General features: G+C 40.2%; 1 protein-coding gene across 1 annotated transcript in view; it reads right to left on the bottom strand.

Moving 5' to 3' along the window:
• DSCAM (DS cell adhesion molecule) overlaps positions 1–18,010 on the bottom strand; it is a 628,496-nt gene that overhangs the window by 30,828 nt on the left and 579,658 nt on the right. The window contains exons 29-31 of the mRNA XM_073360366.2: positions 13,055–13,170; positions 9,732–9,881; positions 4,697–4,894 (exon numbers count right to left, since the gene is read on the bottom strand). Of these exons, the coding sequence (XP_073216467.1) occupies positions 4,697–4,894; positions 9,732–9,881; positions 13,055–13,170 (464 nt within the window). The remainder of the gene's footprint in view (positions 1–4,696; positions 4,895–9,731; positions 9,882–13,054; positions 13,171–18,010) is intronic.

Raw genomic sequence — 18,010 nt, 5'->3', positions numbered from 1 at the left:
GGTATCAGTTTTTATTCCATAAGAAGAGCATTACACCTGTCAATTATAAAGAGGTAAATGCATTATTTTAATTCATAAGTACTTTTATTATATGACTTAATTTGATTAGGACCTTCAAGCTTACCTTGAATGATTAAAGCACTCTTGGACATGTCTCCACTAAGTTTAAAGCTACTGGCCCATAAATCTGGGACAATTCATGAAATGTCAACTCTGCCCCCATATGTCCCAAGTTGCCATGCTTTGCAAACCTGAGTCCGGAGCTTGAAAGCAGATGAAAATTGGTAGACCCTTCGTTCATTTCATTTGTGGATTCTTAGGCCAGCACTACATTAAAAAGTTAAGTGGATCCACCTATGTCACTCAGGAGTGTGAATAATCCACATCCCTGTGCAATGGAGTTAAGCTGACCTAATCCTCGGAGTAGACAGCAGTAGGTTGATGGAAGAATTCTTCCATTGATGGCCTCTCAAGGAGATGGATTAACTAGAGCGGGGTGGCCAACCCGTGGCTCCGGAGCCACATGCGGCTCTTCAGAAGTTAATATGCGGCTCCTTGTATAGGCACCAACTTGGGGGCTGGAGTTACAGGCGCCAACTTTCCAAGGTGCCGGGGGTGCTCACTGCTCAACCCCTGGCTCTGCCACAGGGCCTGCCCCCACTCCGCCCCTTCCTGCCCGCTCCCTTGAGCCTGAAGTGCCCTCACTTCTCTCCCCCTCCCTCCCCAGAGCCTCCTGCATGCCATAGAACAGCTGATCGGGAGGTGCGGGAAGGGAGCGGGAGTCACCAGTGGGTGGGAGACGCTGGGAGCAGGGCAGGTGGAGCTGATGGGGGGCTGCTGACGTATTACGGTGGCTCTTTGGCAATGTTCACTGGTAAATTCTGGCTCCTTCTCAGGCTCAGGTTGGCCACCCCTGAACTAGAGTGATGGGAGAACCCATCCTGTTGCTGTAGTATGTGTCTACACTGAAGCACTGCAGCTGTGCTGCTGTGGTGTTTCTAGTGAAGACGAAGCTTTAGACATGGAGCACAGCTATGTTTGGTTGTACAACTCAATCTGCAATTGTTTCACCTTTTAAAATAACAATAGATTTATCACTCTGACCCCATTTCTTTCCTAGAAATCAAAAGCATAACATATCTACTGTTTTGTCACCCCTGTGTTGTGTACCCCTTCCATGACCCAAGTTTCCACGTTTACTTTTAATTTTAAAAATCTATTTTAATTCTAATATAAAACCCTGCACATCTTAAAGGGCAGGGATACAGTTGGAAGGTGTCTAGTAATTAACAACTTTTGTTCAAATACTATAGGTTATGAAGCAGGCTTGTAAAATCATTGTTAAAGTTTACAAGCCCATGCAGTGAACCCACTTGCATGTCCTTTTCCATGATAACTGGATGATGATGAGAAAACTAATGATATTTTACTTGTCCATGAAATAAAATTACCCTGGGCGAGAAGAATCTTGCTGTGTTGGAATATGTGACAATATGCTTGTGTGGGAATTTTCTGTAACATTTTAATGAACTATCTGTATGACTCTGTACCTCTCACCTCAGTATTGCTACCCAATGAGTAATGAAGGGTTAAAATGTTGCTCTAGGGGCAGAGCAGGACACATGAGGTGTTTGACTCACATAGCTGCCTGGCTGGAGACCAGAATAATTAGCAAATTGAACATGTGTGAATGGAGGTCCTGGAAGAGACAATGGAAACTTTTATGACCAAAGGTTAACATCTAACTGCAAAGGCAGCTGAACATGTGAACACAGCCAGGCCATGTCCTGAGAACAAAGGCAAGAGGTGTCAGATATGTGTGATAAGAACTGGCAACACAGAAACACAGGTTTCAGAGTAACAGCCATGTTAGTCTGTATTCGCAAAAAGAAAAGGAGTACTAGCGGCACCTTAGAGACTAACCAATTTATTTGAGCATAAGCTTTCATGAGCTACAGAAACACAGCAGCTCTCAAGAGAGACTGAAGGACAAAGAGACAGAGCCAAGGTGGATTCTAGAATAGCCTGGTTGGATGCAGCCCTAGCATTGGCCAGTCTGAACCCTCTCTTTACCTTTGTTTCTCTATGCTAACCTGAGGACTTCCCGATGCTGTCTTCTAGTTGACTAATAAACCCTACTCTGTTTTGAAAAAGGCCACATAATGTCACACCAGATATTTGCTGAAGTGCATCAATCTCCCAAAGGGGTAAAAATCTCTGAACAGGAGTCTGCTCCAGTTGGATTCTTTGAGCAAAGCTTATGCTGAGGAACAGGTGTTCTGGAGCCTGGGAGGCTCAGTGCCAGAGGCATTGAGCCCATGTGTCCTACCTTATCGAAGAATGTGACCCCTTGGGGGGATCTGGCACACTAAAGGGGTACCCCCTGGAGATGGTCTACAAATTGGAGCATAGCAAATCCAGGATTATGCCCACAATGTAGCGTGCCCATAATAAGGTTTTCACCTTCCTTCCAGATAAAGAAGTCTGGATGAAACTGGAGGCATGTCTGATGGACAACATGAAGTACTCTCTCTTTAACCAAAGTGGACATACTGCCTTCCTCAACTCTCCTACTTCCTTACAGCCCAAGAGAGAGTCACCTGGATTTTCATGCAGCTTCACACAGAAATATCCATGAGCCATTAGGGCAGCCCACCACTGTGCTTTTTTAGATATAATTTGTACATTATTAGGACCAAACCTTCCCTTTGAAGAATAAAAAAATATCCTACTGATTTAGATATGCATAAATCTATTACAGCAAAGTAAATGTACCTTGATTCTTAATTGAATAAGTCTTACAAGTCTTTTTATTTTTATGTATCTATCCACATAGTCTTGTAAATTTCACATCATTTGATTTAATGATGTACCTTACAATGACAAAAGCACAGCCCATAGGAAGTTCCTGATATTAATGTTGGATAGCATATGTAAGCAGCGGTAGATTTTAAAAGATATTTAAAAGGAGGGTGTCCATTCTTAAAAGATAACAGCTTAATCCTACGAATATTACTGAGTATAGTGCTTGCTTCTCTGAGTAGCCGAGTGGAAGTCAATGGGCAATATGTAGTGCTCAGCACTTCTGAAAATCAAGCCGCATATTTAGGTCCCTAAATAGGATTTAAGGAACTATCTTTAGGAATATATTTTTGAAAAGCTTGGACCAAACGTTTTTAAGATCAAGGCAAGGCAGATGTCTGCTTTTTCTTACTCAGAAAATAACTGGATATTTTCAAAAAAACCCTCATATTTCTATGTAGTAAAAAGCTCTTTGTGTATACTGCCTTGGATGATTTTCTCTTCTGGGGCTTGACTGTTCTGAGACTTTCCTGTTTAGCCACTCTAAAGCCAGAGGTGAAAGAAAGCTGATCCGGTACGGCGTACTTGTAAGAAAGTGGCCGCCGGTACACAGCTGACCGTACCAGCAGGGGCACTGATGGTGGGAGGCAAAAGGGGCAGATACCCCGTGGCCTGGCAATTTAAAAGGGCATGGGGCTCCTGGCAGCAGCTGGAGCCCCTGGCCCTTTAAATTGCTGCTGAAGCCCTGGGGCTCTCGGGCGCTGCTGCGGCTACCGGGGGTGATTTAAAGGGCCAGGGGCTCCGGCGGTGATTTAAAGGACCTGCGGCTTCCGGCTGCCACTGCTGCTACTGCTATCATGCAAGTAGGTGGAGCCCTGGGCCCTTTAAATTGCCACCAAAGCCCTGGGCAGCATGGGCCAGACTGCGCTGAAGGGCTGGCTTGGGGAGTCTGGCCTTCTGGGGGCTCAGAGCCACCCCCACAACCTTGCTCAGGACCCCAACCACCCTGCAAACTGGTAAGTCTGTTAAGTTACTTTCACCCCGTCTAAACTCCAAGGGAATACAAGCAGTTGCTTCTGGCCAGCCTTGAGCTAGATAGGGAGTCACTGCCTCTGCCAGTGATATACCTCAAAACAAACATTTTCCTTGGTTTTTTTTTTAAACCTAACTTTGGAACTGCTGTGTGAGTGTGTTCCTGATCACAGGATGTAATTCATTTAAGGCTGTACATTTCTTCATCTCTTATTCAGTATAGAGGAAAAGGAAAATCAGCTTCACTTTTCAGTCTCGCAACCTCATTTTAACCGGGACACAACAAGGCTAGTATTAAGATTGAGAGAAGAATTGCATCTTCGAGTTCCCCTTTCTCATTAGTTATAGATATAGTTGTTCCCAAATAAAAGCAGGGCTTTGTCCAATGCCCATCGATGTTACTGAGTACTGGATTGGGCCTGAAAGCTGGGCCAAATCAAAGCTGTGAGCAAATTACACCACTGGAAACAAACTTACCTTATAGTAGCTCAAACTTAAAAACATTCCAGTTTTGACTCCATTTTCCCGGCACTAATACTACTACTTCCTGAAGCAAATTCTCATACCTCTCCCTTAGAGCTCAGGAAGTACATAGTTTCAGTGACCAGAAAAATTACCCACAGAACCATCAAAAAGATTTTGGAGTGCATTTTTGGCATAGGAAGTCACGTACACACTGCCTGTTATCATAAATGGTAGTATAACCCAGTAGCAGTTGCAGTTAGAAGGTATGTTTTTAAAATGCTTTAAAAAGAAAATACAACTCTTAATCCCAGCAGCAAATATGGTAAATCTCATGCACTGAATACTACAGTTATGCTAGTCCTGTCTTTAGAGAGGAATTCTGCAAATGACATTATACCTGTATCCTGTGAGGGGCTGACACTGTAGCTGTCACTTTCCTTGTCTACTGATCCTGCAGCTCTGGGTGTTGGCAGCCTCCAATCTGTGGTGAGGGTGTGGGCTGATATAGTGGGATGGGGTCTGTTGAGAGTCCATTGACTAGCGTACCTGTTGCGAGCTGTGGGCCCAGTTTTTGCATTCCTTCTTGTAGTAGGATCTGTGATTGACCAACAGAGAATCTTTGCCATTAAGTTCTTAATTAGTCAATGGAAAATCACCAGCAGAATAACTGAAATGAAGTGGTGACTGAGATATTGTTAAAAAAAAAACCGATGAAAAGGAGTTAAGGATGAAAATGTGTTTCAGTGAAGTGCAGTGAGTACACCCCCAAATTAGGACATTTTCTTCACAGAAATTCAACGTGTTTATACAGTCACAAATGTTAAATAGTCTGGGAATGAAACAGGTAAAGGGATCCAACCCGTTCCCTACTGCCATTCCCTCATTATCACTTCATATGAATCATAATAACTCCAAATTTATAAAATATAAATGAAAAGATTACAAATGGCTAAGCAATTATATGATCACATTTCCTATGCAAGGGATCTTGCTTAACGTTAACATACAATAGTATTACTCACTACCAAAACCCTATGTGTTTATTATTTATTTATTAGTTTACATTTGGGCTAGTATGTTATTAATCATGCATGCTAAAGGGCTGTTACCAGGTAGCTGAAAACATGGCAAATCGTAAAATCCTCCAAGTTCTGATGGTAAATTTATCCATAAAGATTCTTACAGTGTCTGAAAAAAATAAAATCATCCCAATTCTTCCTTAGAAATTAAAAAAAAAAAATCAACTATTTATGTTGGGCCTCAAATATTTTATTCTTTGCTGCTCCAGAGACAATCCATCCATCCTTCCAAGGGAGTGCAAGTAAGCTAACTGCCAAAATCGATTGCTTAGGCTTTATTGACATCATCAGTAGCACTGGGACAAAAACAAGGCTTGTTTTTCATCATATGTAGGGCCCTACCAAATTCACAGTCCATTTTCTTAAATTTCACGGTCATAGCATTTAAAAAATCTTTAATTTCATGGTTTCAGATACTTAAAACTTAAAATTCATGGTGTTGTAACAAAATATAATCATGTAAAGCCCTTAAGGCTCAGTGTTTCTCTAACTGGGGGTTCTGACCCATAAGGGGGTCGCAAACTATTGTAGGGGGTGGTCAAAGTATTGCCACCCTTCCTTCTGTACTGGTTTCAGAGCTGGATGGCTGGAGAGGAGCAACAGCTGGCCGGGTGCCCAGCTCTGAAGGCAGCACTGCTGCCATCAGCAGCAAAGAAGTAAGGGTGTACTTTTGTACATGTTTACTTTATAGTATAGAGTAAAAGTACACAAAAGACCAGATTTCATGGGGGACACCAGATTTAACGGTCTGTGATGTGATTTTCACAGGCATGAATTTGGTAGGGCCTTAATCATAAGCCAAAGGGAAAAGAAAAATCTTTAATTGGCAAATGGAAAGTGACTAAACCATCAGGGAAAGATTTTTCTTTTGAAGCTTCTATTAGTAACAATGGTGAGTAAAAGAATTAAACAGTGCTCTTTGACATTCAAATGGTAAGTCTGTTCTACCACTTCGGAGTGGGAGACTTGAACAGGAATGGGTTTAAGGATAAACCATCACTAGATACTGACTTTGAGCACTGTTTCTGAATCAACATTCCCTATGAAGCATTTACAGCCTGTTACTTCAAAGGTGCTCGTTATTTATAAATACAAAATGGCCATGCCTGTTTGACCTTCTATTTCAAATCCTCCTCCAAGGCAAAAGAAAAATACAAACTCAATGCCATTGATAAACATGGTAGCATGCCTGCTCTTTAGAACAAGGACAATAGTTAGATGGCTAGCCTGCTATCTTTTCATAACTAGATACTAATGTTGGAAATTATTAAGAGACTAGATTGTAAATTTTCAATCTACCCTGAGCAAGGCATGGTGTATAGCTGTGCCACCTCAGAAGCAGACTGAAGGGGGTGGTAGAGTTGGGTGCTGGGAACTGTGAAATTACTACACCATTAGCAGATATCTTCCTCCTCTGTGACAGCTGAGGTCTGCTGGATGGAGGGGCACAGCCTTGCCTCTGATCATTCCCCATTCTTGTCTGTCCATTGTTGCTGCTCTCGCCTAGTATGAATTGTGATATCAGTATTTGGATGGTCAGGAATGGGGAGCAAGGGGGTACCTTGTGCCTCCTTATTCTCCTGTGTGGCTTTGTAAGGGTAACTCACATTCTCTGCAGACCTGAAATCCAAGAGGCAATGGGTGTGTGTGGAAGATGCCCTCCACAAATTCCCTGTGTCTAACAGCTGCACTCTGCAATTAAACACTCATGGCTGGCCTGTGCCAGCTGACTCAGGCTCGGGGGCTCGGGCTAAGGGGCTGTTTAATTGAAGTGTAGATGCTCAGGCTTCGGCTGCATCACAGTTCTTTGCCATTTAGCAGTGTTCCAAGAGCTGGGAAGTGAGTAGCTATTCCTTGACTAGCATTTGATAGCTATACTCTTTAGAAGATCTCAGCTAGCCCAGAATATCACGAATAAACAAACAATTGTATATGTTTTCAGAACCTTTCATCCTGAAGCATCCCAAAGCCCTTTACAACCTACTGTGAAGTATATGCACAGTGCACCACTGAAACACAATCATCTCTAGCAGGAGAGGGCAACCACCAACAGTACACAACAACACATAGCACAGCACTGGGCAGAGGACAAATTTTGGCCAAGAATATTGGAACTTGGAGCTCTTACAAAGAAAAATGCCAGTGGATCTTTGAAATCCATGCATGTCATGTAAGACCCTCAGTTTTTTGAGGTATCAAAGTCATCCCGAAGACATGACCTAAATCTCCTGAATCTTAGAGTACATTTCCCAGACTTAGTCTTAGAAATATCTTGAAACATGCATGAACTTTAAGGACCAAAGGTGAAATCATGGCCTTATTGAAGTCAGTGTAAGTTTTGCCATTGCCTTCAATTGGTGGCGGGAGAGGGGAAGGGCTAGCTCAGTGGTTTGAGCATTGGCCTGCTAAACCCAGGGTTGTGAATTCAATCCTTGAGGGGGTCTGGGACAAAAATTGGGGATTGGTCCTGCTTCGAGCGGGGGTTGGACTAGATGACCTCCTGAGGTCCCTTCCAACCCTGATATTCTATGATTCTAGGGCCAAGATTTCACTCCAGACTGTGACTGTCCCAGTGCAGGTGAGCAGCATGGAAGAAAAGTGCAAGAAGCTTTCCTTCTGCTGTGCAGGTGCCAGCTATAATCCTAGACCTCATGCTCCCTGAATGCAAGGAACAGAAGAGTCTAATCACTAGACTTCCGAAAGGAGACAGAACAAATGGAATGAAGGCCCTAGCAGAGCCCAGCTGGAATGTGGACACTGCAACAGTTGTACCCAATTTTTGTCTTCTGAATAAACGTTTAGATTTAAACAACAATTGTGTTACAACTTAAAAAAGGATGATTACACAGACTTTTTGCAATCACATATATGGATTCTGATGGATGGATGGTCTCTACATTTGTGGGGGGGTTGACAATCTCAGATTTCCAGCTTGTTTGGAGAATTGTTATTTTAACAAATCTGTTTATTTGCTGGTAGCTATTCATGGGGCTCAGCACAAACAGCTGGGATGTTCTTCACTTGCAGCAGAGAAGGCTGAAAATTGCATATCTTTGAGCCCCTTAAATTCATTTAAATGAGTCTGTTAAGTTTGGGAAAAGCTACTCAAAATTCTAAGACTGATGCTGTGCATAGCAGGGGTGCTGGAACAATTTGCACAGTGGGGGTGCAGAGAGCTACTGAACCAAACTGTACACCCTGAAAATGATGGAAACCACTTCAAGCCTGGGGGTGCGGCAGCATCCCCAGCATCCCTAGTTCCAGCACCTATGTTACTTTCCAGCACCTATGTTACAGTGTTACTTTCAAATATTCAAGGAATATTAAAATGCACAGTAAATATATTTAACACCTTTCCCATGAAATTTGCTGGGATGCATGTGAACCAGACTATCGGGCTTCATTAAAAGTCCATTTTAAGTACCAGTATTTCCATGGACTTCAATGGGCTTTGATTTGGAGAAGATAAGGGATGGAAAGTGTAAGTATTCTGGGGTGTTGCCCAGCCTCTAATCATCACAAAGAAAGACAAGTACTTTTGGAGTGCAGGATCTTGCAGCATTAAAGATAGTTAGATTTTAAAACACTGCAGGGTTCTATTATATTGTTCATTCTCATAATCTTGATTCTTCAACATAATAAACTTCAATGACAGTATTTGATCTTTGTATTTTCTATACCTCCTAGGAATTGTTTATATACTTCAAGTATGCCACATTACACCATATTACTATCTAGTAAGTAGTCCTTATATTTAATGAAATTTTTCCAATTATGCAGATATGGAACAAGTTTATAACGGAGTTTAGGAAGAATGTAGTGTAAGGGTATATTTATTAATTTTGTTCTTTAAATCATTGTAAGATGATCTCCGCATGGATATAGCTGGGAAAATGGATTTAATACAGTAACTAGAAATGTAACTTTTCAAAAAATGCAGTAATTAGAAAATGTATTTCTCATATCCTAGAACATTAGGAACAATCACAGGTAATTGAGAAATGAAATAAAGATTGATTGCTGTGAGAAATAAATATCTATTAGCTATGAAAATCCACTAGAAACATTTGCTCAATAGATTCTAGATGTTAAAATGCTGCATAAATTTCCTCTGAGGAATACTCAGGTCTGAATTACCTTAAATTACATCTACATTTTAACATGCAAAGGAAACTTTTACTGTATTAACCTTAATATGTACCACTTTTACAGTGGGTCCAATTGTAAAAGAGACTATTTTCTGCTGCACAAAATAGTTTCCGCACTACATTCAAAATAAAGGCAATACCATGATAATATAAATACTGTGGTAATGATATCTGCTCTAGGTAATATAGTCTCTTTTATACTCACTTGTTCCTGGCCGGGCATCAGAAACATCAACCAATGGTCCAGTAGCTTGTGAGACAGACTGGTAATGTACTGTATGAGTAACTGTCAATGACTTCTGTTTAGATGTCTCTCCAAAATCAGCATCAGTTAATAACACTGTTGATCTGTCATCTATAAGCAATAGAAAATGAATATTAAAATAAAGAATCACATTTTTGTTGATCCTTAAAAATAGTTTAAGTCCTCAAGTTTACACAAAACTAAAGAAAAGAGTATTGCCTGTGGGCCTTCATTTGTGATATGATGACTTTAAGGGACACAGATGGGCTTTTTGTGTATCCTTTTAGACACTCTCTGTTGCCTGTAACGATCTTTTGCCTTAAGTACTTGGACTTTTTCCATTTTGTAAACAATGGTTTCTCTCGCCCCTTCATGTTTGTCATTAGCATAAGTGATTGTATCTGTGATGTCGAAAGCAGACTGTTAGCTCGTTTGTGCTTTCTCTTCTGGCTAGCTTCGCCTCTGCAGCACCAGAACAAAAATACTGCAGCATTAGGGCCTCAATCCAGTAAAGCACTTATGAACTTGCTTTAGTTAGTATCTGAACATTCTCGCGGAAGTGGGACAAATCTTGTGCTTACAGTTATGCACATGCATAAATGTTTTTGTGGTCTGGAGCCCATGGGCCAAATCTTGCCTCTTCCTTATGTTGCAAAGTTCCTGCAGCAGAACTGACTGGTATGGGTCAGTGGCACAATAGGAAGAGGATTTGGAGAGCCTGGTGCAAGTGGTGTGGCTCTCCTGCATGCCACGGAGTACAGCTGAATGGAGGCTTCTTCCGATCTGCACAGCAGGATTGGTGGAGCGGGGTAGGGGAGGTAGTTAGACCCCAGGCCAAGGAGGGGAGAAAGGAACACTTGTGAATCCACTACTGCATGGATTCTCTGCAAAGAAACAGCAGAAGCCACTGTGGAGGATTCCTTCTGACTTTCCATACAGAATCTCCACCCCTCCCTGCACCAAGCCAGGCTATGTGGGGGAGCAGTTGGTCCTGTGGCAGCTAGTAGCTTTTTTCTTTACAATTGTGATCACAGTGCTGTTTGGTTTTGGTTTTTTTTTTTAAAAAGAAGCTATACAGAATGCAGAGTATTCTCAATCATACAAGATTTAATAATAAGTCCCTTCCTGCCCCCACTATAATCAGTGGTAATTCTTCCATTGACTTCACGCTTGCAGAACATCTACATTTGAATGCTTAGTGCTATCTGGGTTTAGTCTCCAGATTTTATTTTTACATTATTACAGTCTTTTTCATTTATTCTTAATAGCAATAAAAAACACGGGAAATTCCTGCTATCATACAATGTACAGCTTTTTAATGCATTTCTAAAGGGACTGCCTGCAATGGTGATTCTGTGAATTTACCCATCAGCTGTGGCTGATCCACTGCTTCTAACAATTGGTTTGGGGTTTTTTTCAACTGACAAGAGAACATTAATGTGAAAAATTCTGCACAGTAACATAAATGGCATTTTTTGCCCAAAAAAGGCCCTAAATAGAATGAACGTTATGAAACCAAATTATGCGGTCCCTGGCAAAAGAGGAGCTCTTACTCCGGTCATGAATAAAACCTGCCAAAGCCTATGTAAAATCCTGTCAAAGTGCTGGCTTACTATTACTGCTTTGTGCAACACAGTCCATTACTGTGGCACCAATCACATTGCTGTAGTTAAGGAGCTAATGGCATTTCCATTATAAACCCCTATTGCCCAACTACTATAACTCAAGAGTGAAATCTCCCAATAGGATAAAACTTATCATAAAAGATTGCAGCACAGAAATGAACTTTGGAAACATAAAACTGGAAACAAAAATGTCCATGTTGCAGGTGATGTGTGGATCTTGTCTTCAAAGCAACCTCATAAAACATGAAACACAGAAAGGGCTGAATTCTCTGGTCCAGCCAAATCAAGCTAGCCTGACACAGGATGTGATGGGACAACGTTACCTCATTCTTCCCCAATCCTGGGACTGACTGGGAGCCTCAGAGCTAAGCTACATCCCTGCTGGCTCCACTGGTCCCCTCCCCTCTGACCACATCCTAAATGTAACCACAACATATGCGTTATATTCCTCTATACAAGTGGAATCCTCTGCTGACCACTTAAGCCAGCTTCAAGTTTGCTTTAGACTGCTTTTTGTCCAAAATGGTAGAAATCTGGCAAGATCAGCTCCCTCTGTGAGAGCCCTGCCATTTTGGATAGAAAGACACTCATTAGATCAGTTGTTTTGGCAAGGTTTCAGCCACCATGTGGGGCTGAACTCTTAGGAAAATTGCTGTTTTTGTGAGATTTCAGATTCATCCCAGGCATAACTTAAGTTATTTATGGCTTTTGACCTGAAACCTGAATGACAGTGGTGAGTCTGGTTCCAGGAGATTTGGTATCCAACCTTCTGAAATGTAAAAGAGTTTAGCTTCAGGGTCCCAGTTTTAATGTATCTCAGTTTTTTTTCTTATTTATTCAATGTAGCAGAATACAGAATAACTTTTGCTATAGTGAGGCAGATATATAATTAGGTCATTTTATGTAGATTTGGGTGGGAAACCATTTTCTAGACCTGCAAAAGTTTTAGAGATTTTTAAATTTTTTCTAGTCCCAAATTGGGGCAAAAAATTGAAATTTCAAACATAAGAACGGCCATTCTGGGTCAGACCAAAGGACCAGTTAGCCCAGTATCCTGCCTTCCGACAGTGGCCAATGCCAGGTGCCCCAGAGGGAATGAAGAGAACAGGTAATCCTCAAGTGATCCATCCCCTGTCGCTCATTCCTAGCTTCTGGCAAACAGAGGCTAGGGACACCATCCCTGCTCATCCTGGCTAATAGCCATTGATGGACCTATCCGCTGTGAACTTATCTAGTTCTTTTCATTTCAGAAGTAGATAGTCTGAAAAAAAAATTTGGATTGGGTCAATCAAAACATTTTATTTCAGTATTTTTGAAATGTTTTGTTTTAATTTCAACCTTTTACAAATAACCTCTTTCAGAATAAACAAATTCAAATTTAAAAACAAAAAATCATGTTGAAATGGAAAAGTAAAGTTTTCATGTTGAAAATGTCAGAATGGAACACTTCACTTTTTGCTGCCCTACTCTACTTTAAATTTGCTAGGGTTCCTTAAAGCTCAGAATGATGCATATGTAGAACAGTCTTCAATTCACTTTTCAACCAGGACAAATTATCTTGTAAATTAGGACCCTAGCCCTTTTTATGTGTAAAGGATGCAGTGCAAAGTCGACCATAACATTTATTATATAAGCAACATAAGTGCATTGACATTTTACCAATGGTCTCCATTGTGTCCCTCTCTTCAATCAGAAGCTGAGCTCTGGGAATATCTATGTGCATCCTTAGCGTCTGCTGCTGCTTGTTAAGTGTATCTGAGGTCCTGGTGTTCTTACTAAGCACAAAAGAGAGACAAACATGAAAACGCTCCCCATATGAAAAGATATTTAAGGATTTCCTTTTTAAAAATCCGTTCAACTTAAGATAATAAAATTACCGTAGTCACCAAAATTCTCATACATTTCATTTTCTTTCATTGTACTTTGAAGCAAATAGGTGGTATTAATTTAACGTATTTTGGTAGGGAGATGAGAAAAAGTAAGTGGGGCAAGGGACTGAGTCTGCCATTATTCAGTGGTTTATCTATCAAAAGCCCTTATTGAATCTTTTCGATGCAGTTGTTGAATACTGAAACTGATGGAAACAGTTATAAAGCTGCTATTTTTTTGCATTTCTCAGATTTGGCTAATGAACCCTTGAGCTGACCAAACAGGTCAGTGGGAAGATGGTGTTTTATATAAATTTCTCCTATTCATTAATTTTCAGCAATGATTTAAATCCTGAACATCATGAGAATTGGTAAGTTAAGAAATCAATCAAACATTCATTAGAATTTCCATTAATAGTAATGAATTGCATAAGGAAAAGTGAAGACTTTAGTTCTGTTGACATTGCAGTAGTAAGAAATTATAGACCTTGTTAGCACTCATGGATTAACTCCTTTCATTGGATTTGGTATTTTAGAACAGGACTATAAAACAATTATTGTAACATCACACAAGCCATAACAATTTTAAAGTCTGTGTACCAGAAAATTACTCTGGGAATGAGCCATCTACTAATAAGCAAATGGAAATGGGTAATAAAACTGAGCAGCATAATCATATGCAATACAGAACTTGTGGTAAAATCCTCCATATTGTATTCACCCCTTTCCACAGAAATGCTAAAGGGAAGGAAGGAACTCTCCTTATGGGCCCCCTTGTTTTTCCTGAATCATTTTGTAAGAGGAATTCCCTCCCCTCACAAAACTGACAGCAGTTCTGTCTCTAAACCCAACAGATCCAATGGGATCCACCAGAACTGAGCTAGGACATATCTGCCAGATTCTACTTTTCTAGTCTTTTCCCCACTCTGTCTATCTTAGGAATTATGGCCCCTATCAACAGTCTTTATTGTGTTTATTCTCACAACAGCCCTGTGAGGTTCATAGACTCTTCCCAGACTCTAAGACCTGAAGGGATCATTGTGATAATCGTCTCCTGTAGAGCACATGGCTATAGAACTTCCCAAAAATAATTCCTAGAGCAGATCTTTTAGAAAAACACCTAATCTTGATTTTAAAATTGTCAGTGATGGAGAATCCACCATGACCTCACCCCTAAGAAGACTTCTTCACAAAAGTCTCTCTCTCTCTCTATCAAAATTCCATCCTGGAGATGAGAAACCCTCTTATTAAAACTGATTTGTCTCCATGAATGGTTGTTTTTTCAAAGAATTGGCATTTTCCAACCAAAAAAAATTGTTGAAAAATTCCCAACCCACTCAAGTGAGTGGGTCTTTAATGTTAGAAAATCCAGGCTATTAGCATCAAGGAATTATAATCTCATAGATAAGGATTCCAGAGACTACTTCCCGAACAGGAAAAATATCATTTACTTACATTTTAGTTACTCTGAGATGATAAAAAAAAAAAGAGACTCTACTGATCACAAACCTTAAATTTGTCTCAAGGTTGCTAATTAGCTCCATAGACATTGTGATGGTGTGTGTATATAACATACTTCATTTATTGACTATGGATAAATATTTTTGTTAGTTTGTTTTTTAAGCAAGTGAAATGCATGATGTGCTAAAAGTTTGTTCAAAACTGATTAAAGATATGAACATCATTTTGAATAATCTATCTATAACCACCCCTCTCAACTGAATGACTGAAAAAATCTGTACATTCAAAACAGGGTTGAATCTTACACACCCATTTATACAGAAAAGGACTACATATGGCACCTATTTAAAACTAAGGTCATTTTGGATGCTTGGCCAACAGTCATGCCTCTTCATTAATTTTTGGGGCTGAGGTCAGTGAGTAGGTTAATGCAAAAGAGGTAAGGAAAACCATTCCTTTGTAAATGTGAAGGCTGGGTTAGAGATTTCAGGGGCATTTTATGTCTTATTCTATGCTCAAAATTAGAAACATAAGCCAGTTCCTTATGCTAATCAATGATGAACAGTTAAGAGGAATTTATCTGGAACTTGCTGCTAAAGAAAACATCACCAAGCTGAGCTCAAATACTAGTAGTAACTGTTACTAATTTGAGGTGCGAGGGGCAAATCATACAACTTTCATTAAACTGTTAATATGTGGGGCTTGCGTAGCTTCCCCAGGGATCTGCCAAACCAAGGCATTCAACACAAAGACTAAAGTGCTATCCTTAAGACTTTTTATTCTTAAATGCACTCACAGGGGCACAAATATCCCCAAGGGAGATTTCTAGACTTTCTAGATTTGTATATGATACTAGGTTTTGGTATAACATAAAGAAATCTTATTCATAATGTACCAAGCAATTTAACATATTTAACTCTGTGAGTTATTGGGGTGTTGCCTCCTTTGTCTAAAAAAGGCCTAAATTTTCAAAAATTAACTAGTCATTTTGGGAGCCTCAGTTTCTGGTTACCCAATCTGAGGTAACTCTTAAAGAGGCCTGATTTTCAGAATGTGCTGTGCATGTGCCCTCTGAAAAACAGGGTGTCAGAAGTTGGGCACTCAAAATTACTAGTCACTTTTGAAACTGTCCTAAATCACATATTTTTTTCAAAATGCCTATTTTGATTATTGTTTGCTGTTATTTATATCTTTAAAAGATATATATGCAGTAGATTTTTTTAAAATCAAACATACTGGTTTTTAATGGGATGGGGGAAGGAATGATTGTCAATACTCACAAAAATTAAAGGTTTCAGAGTAACAGCCATGTTAGTCTGTATTTGCAAAAAGAAAAGGAGTACTTGTGGCACCTTAGAGACTAACCAATTTATTTGAGGATAAGCTTTCGTGAGCTACAGCTCCCTTCATCGGATGCATACTGTGGAAAGTACAGAAGATCTTTTTATACACACAAACCATGAAAAAAATTGGTGTTTACCACTACAAAAGGTTTTCTCTCCACCCACCCCACTCTCCTGCTAGCAATAGCCCATACAAAGTGATCACTCTGCCCACAATGTGCACGACAATCAAGTTGGGCCATCTCCAGCACAAAACCTGGATTTGTGCTGGAAATGGCCCACCCCGACCACCACACACATTGCAAGGAAAGCGATCACCCCAGACAAGCTATTACCAACAGGAGAGTGGGTTTGTTGGGGGGTGGGTGGGGAGAAAACCCGGATCCGTGCTGGAAATGGCCCAACCCGACTATCACACACATTGCCAGGAGAGTGATCACCCTAGACAAGCTACTACCAGCAGGAGAGCGGGGTGGGGGGAGAGAAAACCCCCCGGTAGTGGTAAACACCCATCCCCTCACGGTTTGTGTGCATAAAAAGATCCTCTGTACCCTCCATAGTACACATCCAACGAAGCGAGCCGTAGCCCACGAAAGCCCACGCTCAAACAAATTGGCCACTCTCCAAGGTGCCACAAGCACTCCCCCTCTCCTTGCGAATACAGACCAACACGGCTGTTACTCTGAAACCTGAGGCAACAACTAATCTCTAAAGCTGCAGGGTACCTTTGAGAAAACCTTTTGTAGTGGTAAACACCCATTTTTTCATGGTTTGTGTGTATAAAAAGATCTTCTGAACTTTCCACAGTATGCATCTGATGAAGTGAGCTGTAGCTCACAAAAGCTTATGCTCAAATAAATTGGTTAGTCTCTAAGGTGCCACAAGTACTCCTTTACAAAAATTAAAGGTTGGCAGAAATGATTGCAGATAAGTAACATGATAGCTATACTAAAACATTTTGCGAATGCAACTTGATCTGATCTGCTATGTTAGTACTGGGTCTCTTTTGAGCAGAGGTTTTCCAAATATGCTGAACTACTTGGGTTTTTTGTGAGATAGAGAAACACCAAAGAATGACTCTATTGAAATCATTTTTACGTGTTACTTACAGTTAGCTAGGACTCCAATCGTATGTAATTGTACTCACACAAGCAATACTACTGAAGTCAGTGGGACTCTACAGATATGTAAGTGTCTGCAGGATGGGGGTCTAGATTTGAATCTAGGTTAACTGATTAACCCTATGTATCACCAACACACCAGAGATAGTCTAATTACTAAGGTGTGCTGTAAATTCAAATTAAATCTAAAACCTCAGAGATGGAGGAGTTTGAATTTTTGAAAATGGTTCAATCTGGCAAATCATCAGATATCCTGGAAGTTATTATTTTCTTAAAAATAAGTATGATTTTCAGTTAATATGAACCAAAATGGTCCTATTTTCAAAACCCCACAATGGTTTCAAAGTTCAACATTTTTTCCAGACAAAGAAACAAACACTGGAAATATGAAATTTCCATATTTGCAGGTTATTTTTGCCAAGAACAGTCATTTTGTTGTCATTTCACAAAAGAATTATATTTCTGGATAGTGAAATGACTCAGAACAAAACAGCAGAATAATAAATAAATTATCTTACTTTCACAAAGCTCTGCTTATAATCAGCTAGCAATGGTATGTCTGTGTGTGTGTGTATGTATGTGTATTGTATTTGCAAATATGTGCTTCCAGGCATTTATTGCCTTCAATAAGATGATCTCTGAAGAGCAATTCCCTTTATGCATATTATGAAAACACTTCAGTGAACAGGCAAAATGTCCAAAGGGACCTAAACATGTTCTGTAATTTAATCCACTAATACAGGATCAAAACTTTTCATACTGTGGTTCACATCTTAATGGAGATATTGTTTCATAGGTCACCTTTTTTGCCATTTATGACTG

This window comes from Lepidochelys kempii, chromosome 1 (genome assembly GCF_965140285.1).
Source record: "Lepidochelys kempii isolate rLepKem1 chromosome 1, rLepKem1.hap1, whole genome shotgun sequence".
NCBI lineage: Eukaryota > Metazoa > Chordata > Testudines > Cheloniidae > Lepidochelys > Lepidochelys kempii.
This window is presented reverse-complemented; position numbering and strand designations above follow the sequence as displayed.